Source organism: Verticillium alfalfae, genomic scaffold, assembly GCF_000150825.1.
Source record: "Verticillium alfalfae VaMs.102 supercont1.7 genomic scaffold, whole genome shotgun sequence".
In the NCBI taxonomy this organism is placed as follows: Eukaryota; Fungi; Ascomycota; class Sordariomycetes; order Glomerellales; family Plectosphaerellaceae; genus Verticillium; species Verticillium alfalfae.
The window spans coordinates 365,431-371,252 of NW_003315032.1; the positions used below are offsets into that span (position 1 = coordinate 365,431).

Genomic DNA, 5,822 nt, shown 5'->3' on the forward strand with positions numbered 1-5,822 from the left:
CAACCAAGCTAGTCGCAGAAAGCCAGCGAGGAGGAAGGGAAGGGAAGGGGAAAACCCACCCGGCACGCTTTTAGACCGCCTTGGCCCCAGACACCGTCTACCCAAGCGCAGCAGCAGGACAAGAGCCCAAGGGAGAGAAAAACTTGGCCGGGCGAGCAAGTTTAAGATCCTTCAGACTTCAGAACGCTCGCAAGCAAATCATCACTTCTCTTCTCCACTAGCTACGTTGCCGCGTTCTCGTCCAGCGCTCTCTCGTTTCGTCAACCACACACACACACACGCACCCCCCCACCCCCATGATCGTGCCAATGCAAGCCCCTCGACGGAGACAAACCCTCCCACGAGATGCAAGGGGCCAAGACCTGCACGACAGCATCCGTCCAACCAATTGTCATTCGTGATCCATCAGGGCGCCCCCCCCCCCTCGACTTCTCGAGGAGTGATCCCCCCCGCCCATCACCATCCGTCCTACTCTACCTAAGGGACAGTAGGTGCTCCAGTTGCTGTACTGTAGTGGCCTGCTCCCCCCACTGGCCTCATCTCGAGTGCGTGGGTTGCCATGGCCACCAACCAGCCCTGCTGCCGACAGAACAGAGGCCCGAACCCGCCACTCTGCACGCTGGCACACGCCCCTTCGGCGCGGATCGGGGGGAACTGCCCTCGTCTGTGTGGCCGTCCGCCCGGCCGTACCCGTCCCGTGAGAGGTTGAGCGGGCGGTGCGTGCCAGGCTTTCCGCCGCGGCGCCTTCAAAGTCCGGGTAAGAAGAAGAAGAGGGGGGGGGGGATTACGTGGACCAGGACGAATGTTCTTGCTAGCACCACGTACAGCTGTCTTGGTTTCGTGGCGGGCCCTTCTCGTTCGTGCGAAACTGAATCAGCCAAAGAGGGGCCCTTTGGGCGTGTGTTCGAGGTGGGAGAGGACTGCGGGCTCGGCTGATCTGACTCCCTCGTCCTGCAGCAGCTGTTGACTTTGTTGACGGAGAACGTGATGCAGGGTGATTCCGTCATTGTGCGATGGCACCTACCAGCCCATGCGCAGAATGAATGTGCCGCCACTGTCTGGCTTCGTAGGCATGTGCGGCCCGCATGGCGTTCGCTCTCTCTCTCTCTCTCTCTCTCTCTCTCTGTCGTCCTATCAAGGCCAAAGGGAGCCGCATCACGACAGTCTGACCCAGACAACCCTTTCGGATGCTTTCTGCCAGCAAGTGGCATGTTTGCATGTGCCTGTTGCTACATCGGCACTGGACCCGAAACACGCTGCATGCTGCTGCTGCCAACCATACATCAGACACGGGCACACGAGACCGACCACTGGGTGAAAAAGCAAAAGAAATTGATGACCTATGGAAAGGTGTAGGTTCACGCACGCGCGCAAAACCCCTAATGATTCGCGCAACTCCCTTTTTTGTGGCGTCCCTCCCCGTTGCAGAGTGGGAAAGCTGGAGAAAAAAACAGTTTCGACCAAAGCCATCCTTTCCGAGCAGCCGAGTCCAACCAGCTTCACTTTCAGATGACCAACACAAGAGAAAGAAGAAGAGAATGTCCCTTGGTTTGCTCCGTCCAAACCGTGTGATGCTCGGTCTGATGGCGTAAGACGACAGGACCGCGAGAAAGGTCTGTCTCGCTGTTCACCTGCTTTTGTTTCACCTACACAATCTGTGCCTGCCTGCCTGCCTGCCCCTTTGCTGTGATTGGCGCGAGTGGATTCGCTCATGGCAGCAAGATTCTTCCCCCCTGACGGTTTTTGTACATGTTGAACAAAATATCGTGCGCATTCATACCAATGGCAATTATGGTGTGCGTTTTCGACGATGTTGGATGTGGGGATTGTCGGTTCCCTGTGGTGTGCCATTCCACATTAGCTGCTTAGACGTCCCACTCGGTCTCCTCCTCCTGGGCGTTGTCGTCGACCTTGGAAGACAGAGCGGAGAAGGAGCCGTAAGACTGGCTGGCCTTGGCCGAGTTGCTCTTGTTGACGATGGGCTGGGGAACGGGCCTGGCCTCCTTGGGGGGAGCGCTGGGGGGAGCGGGCGCGGCCTCCGTGTCGCTGCCCGGGGACTTCTTGGCCTTCTTGGACGACTTGGTAGGGACAGTGGCCCACTCGTCATCCTCCTTGATCAGCTCGATCTGCTCCTCCTCGGACAGGGCCGAGGCCTTCCAGCCATCGGTCTGCTTGTTCTGCGCGGGAGCGACACTGGCGGCGGTGCCGTTGGTGGTCGTCGTCTCGAAGGTGTCGAGGGGCTGGACGTCAATCGTCTCCTTCTGGCCCTCCTGCTGGCTGCCGGCCTTCCAGGCAGACTTGCCGCCGTTGGTGGCGGCCATGAACTGGGAACCGTCCTTGGCAGGGATGCCGGCGGCCTGGCGGGCACCGCGGCGCTGCTTCTCCATGGCAATCTTGCGCAGCTTCTCCTCCTCCTCACGGACGGCCTTGCGCTCCTCTACCTTGCGGCGGTTCTGACGCTGCTTCTTTGTCTCGACGGGCTCGGCAGCCTTGGCGACCTTGGGCTTGGACTTCTGCTTATCCGTGTCGGTGAGACGAAGGACGAAAGGGCCGGGAGCAGAGGGCTCGAGCATGTCGCTGACGCCGCTTGCCGTCAGCAGTCTTGACCACAGGGGAGCGGTCGTCATCGGCATCGGCGTTGGAAGAAGATGACTCCTCGGCAGGGGCCTGCTCGGGGACGGCAGGCGTCAGCTCAATAGGGTGGGCGACTTCAGAAGGCTCGGCAGCGAGGCTCTGCTTGACCCGACTTCTGCTTATTGCTCTTCTTGCCGGCATCCGCCTTCTTGCCGGTGAACTTGACGCCCTCCTGGACACCAGACATTTGTCTCGCAAACGCCTTGTTGTCGGCATCCTCGTCACGCTCTTTCTTCTTCGAGATCGTTGCAGCAGAGTTGTCACGTGGTGTCTCGTCACGGGGTGCGTTCTGGGCAGCCGTGGCGTAGGCCTCCTGACGCTGCTTCTTGGCGCGGTTGCCCTTCTTTGGAGGGCTCCAAGGCACCTGGGTGGTCTTGGAGGGCGCGCTGACGGGCTTCTGCTTCTGGTAATAGTTGTAGCCAATGGTGCCGGCGATGGCGAGGACCGTAGCCCAGCCGCCCACAAAGGAGGGGGTGAGGAATTCCGAGGAAGACATGATGACCGTGATGTGAAGCCCGAGGAGATGAAATGCCGATCAAAGACCAGCGAGATGAGGGACCGGCGTGATTATTGCTTCGGTGCAGACAATCCAAGGGGAGAGTGTGCTCGGTGAGGAATGGATCGGGAAGAGAGCTTGATGGAAATGCGTCAAAGCTTCCACGGGAAGGACCAAGCTTTGCTGGTTCAATTGAAGTGCTCGGTTCGGATAGAGACTGGATGAATCAAGGCTGGTTAACGGACTGCTCAATAAATGAGGTGATGAAGAAAGTCTGAGGTTCAAGACAGCTGGCGCGTGGAAAGGGGAAGTGAAGCATACAGGGGTAGACGACCGGGGAGGCAGCTCTTCCAAATAAAACCCCAGACTGGCGATGGTGCTCTTGGGATAGTGGACAAGCAACGATTGTTTGGGTCAAGGGGAGGGAAATGGATGATGTGCAGCAGAGGATGTGATGCTTCGTAGTTGATGGAGCGAGACGTAGTGTTGAACCACGGATCGGCGAGAGGAGGCAAAAAAAGCTGAGGTGATCGAGTACTTACCAGGTGGCTTCAGTGACCGGATAGCTGCCAGCCAGGGGATGGACGTGCTGTCTGTGGAGAAAATTGGAGGGCCTGCAGGGCAGTGCTGTGCGTGAGGTGCGTGGTGCGTCGGGGTTGAGGGAACGAGAGGCAGGGTCACACTACCGATGGAGCACGATGAGAGGTTGTGGGTCGTGGGCGTGGTGGAGCGGCTCCGTTGTTAACACGTTACCTCCTGGTTATCGATAGGAGAGATTGAGGTTCGCGATGTGCTGATGATTCAAGGGGCCAATGATTGGCTGGGGGACATGCGATTCACGTTGGCACGATGGAGCAAGCAGAGAACGATGTTGTCAGGTTTCGATGCACGACGAGATGAAGGATCATGGTGCATGGTGGGATAAGATCTTTGCGGCAGGGCAGCATTTCCTCGCTGACCGCAGTTGTAGTATTCCCTAATGGCCATTTGATTGCAGCTTCCAGCGGTATCGCTGGATCGAGGAGACCACATCACGTGAAAGATGACGTTCTCTAAACGCTAGTCCTGTTTCAGACACAGCTCTTGACAGCCTAACAATGTGGTCTTCCCACTTTGGGATTAGCTTCTTGTTCCTTCTCAAATTTATTGTCACAATCGGTCCCCACCCAAGTAGTTCTGCAAACGGTATGGAATCAACACACCGAGGTCACCCAGCCGACACACCGAGCTGAGAACATGCAGACCAATGGACGTGACCAGTCAGACCAGTGTTGCATCTTGACACCTTCACAGCATTCATGAGATTCTTTTAATCCCTCGAGTGCCTTTCTTTTTGTTTTTTCTTCGACTCGCAAAATCCGCTGCCAGGTGATCCGATGCTCACTTTTGTAAGAATGCCTCATTGGGTTTAACCCCACCCCTCTGGCGTCGAATATTCCAGGCTTAATCCACCCCACCATTACTTACTCAAGGAGGGGAAGGGCAAGAGGGGTCGCTGCTTGGAGAACCGTGGAAGACGGGGAACACCACGATTGACTGCTCGGCTTTGAAAGCTCGATAAGCCGACACATCGGCCAGCTCCGCTACTTGCAAGTAGTCATACTTTGCTCTTAAGCCTCGTGCCTCTTCACCTCAACCTCTTGTAGTCACCAGTCTTCACGTCTCGGCCATTCTCTGGATACCACTACATCTTTTATTTTTGCTTGTCGATATTCTTTAGACGCTTTTTCAAGATGGCTCCCAACCGCATCATCATCGACACTGACCCGGGTACGAAAAGAGTGAAAACCTGTTGGCTTGGCATGAGACTCACATGTTGATAGGCGTTGACGATGTTCTGGCGATGCTTCTTGCCCTTTCCGTCAACCCTGACGAACTCGAGGTTGCCATGATCTCCGTCACATACGGCAACGTCGAACTTCAGAGGTCAGTAGCCCAGGAGGTTGGCCCCCAGAAGACAAGGCAAGCTTTTGGATGCTGATACGATGGGCAGCTGCCTCAAGAACGCGGTTGCGCTGTTCCACGTGCTGGAGAAGGAGTTGATCTGGCGCAAGGAGAACGGCAAGGCCGAGAACTTTGGCACCCTGAAGACGCACAAGCCCATCATTGCCGTTGGCGCCGAGCACCCCCTGGAGGATGACCAGCTCATGGCTGACTACTTCCGTAAGTCCTCACGGCATCGACATCTCAAGAAGGCCGTCTCAGGCTGACTGACATGCGCAGACGGCGTCGACGGCCTGCACGGCGTGCACACCGAGCACCCCCACCTCGATGCCGAGGATACGTGGAAGAGCCTCTTCCACAAGGACTCGGCCACCCTGGACCACGATCCCTCCCCCTACTCCAAGTACTTCACAGCCTCCAAGGAGCCGGCGCACAAGGAAATCCTCCGCCTGCTGCGCGAGAGCCCCAAGGACACGCTCACGCTGATCGCCGTTGGCCCCATGACCAACTTTGCTCTCGCCGCCGCCGAGGACCCGGAGACCTTCCTCAAGGCCAAGGAGGTCCTCGTCATGGGCGGCGCTGTGAACGTCGAGGGCAACATCACCCCCGTCGCCGAGTTCAACACGTACGCCGACACGGTCGCCACGGCCCGCGTGTTCGCCCTCACCTCGCCCTGCCCCAAGTCCACCATGCCCCCGCTCTCCCAGACGCGGTCCTCGCTGCCCGCGTACTCGGAGAAGCTGTCGCG

At 57.7% G+C, this 5,822-nt stretch overlaps 2 protein-coding genes across 2 annotated transcripts in view; one reads left to right on the plus strand and one right to left on the minus strand.

Annotated features, from left to right (window-relative positions):
* Window positions 1–1,865: 1,865 nt before the first annotated feature.
* Window positions 1,866–3,130, minus strand: VDBG_05947 (conserved hypothetical protein; the record flags this gene model as incomplete). Its single annotated transcript, XM_003003459.1, has 2 exons — window positions 1,866–2,667; window positions 2,748–3,130. The coding sequence occupies 2 exons, from the start codon at window positions 3,128–3,130 to the stop codon at window positions 1,866–1,868; spliced, it is 1,185 nt and encodes a 394-aa protein (XP_003003505.1).
* Window positions 3,131–4,777: 1,647 nt separating this feature from the next.
* Window positions 4,778–5,822, plus strand: part of VDBG_05948 (inosine-uridine preferring nucleoside hydrolase) — a gene marked incomplete at both ends in the record, with an annotated part of 1,596 nt that continues 551 nt past the window's right edge. The window contains 4 exons of the mRNA XM_003003460.1: window positions 4,778–4,900; window positions 4,954–5,056; window positions 5,124–5,293; window positions 5,354–5,801. Of these exons, the coding sequence (XP_003003506.1) occupies window positions 4,864–4,900; window positions 4,954–5,056; window positions 5,124–5,293; window positions 5,354–5,801 (758 nt within the window). The remainder of the gene's footprint in view (window positions 4,901–4,953; window positions 5,057–5,123; window positions 5,294–5,353; window positions 5,802–5,822) is intronic.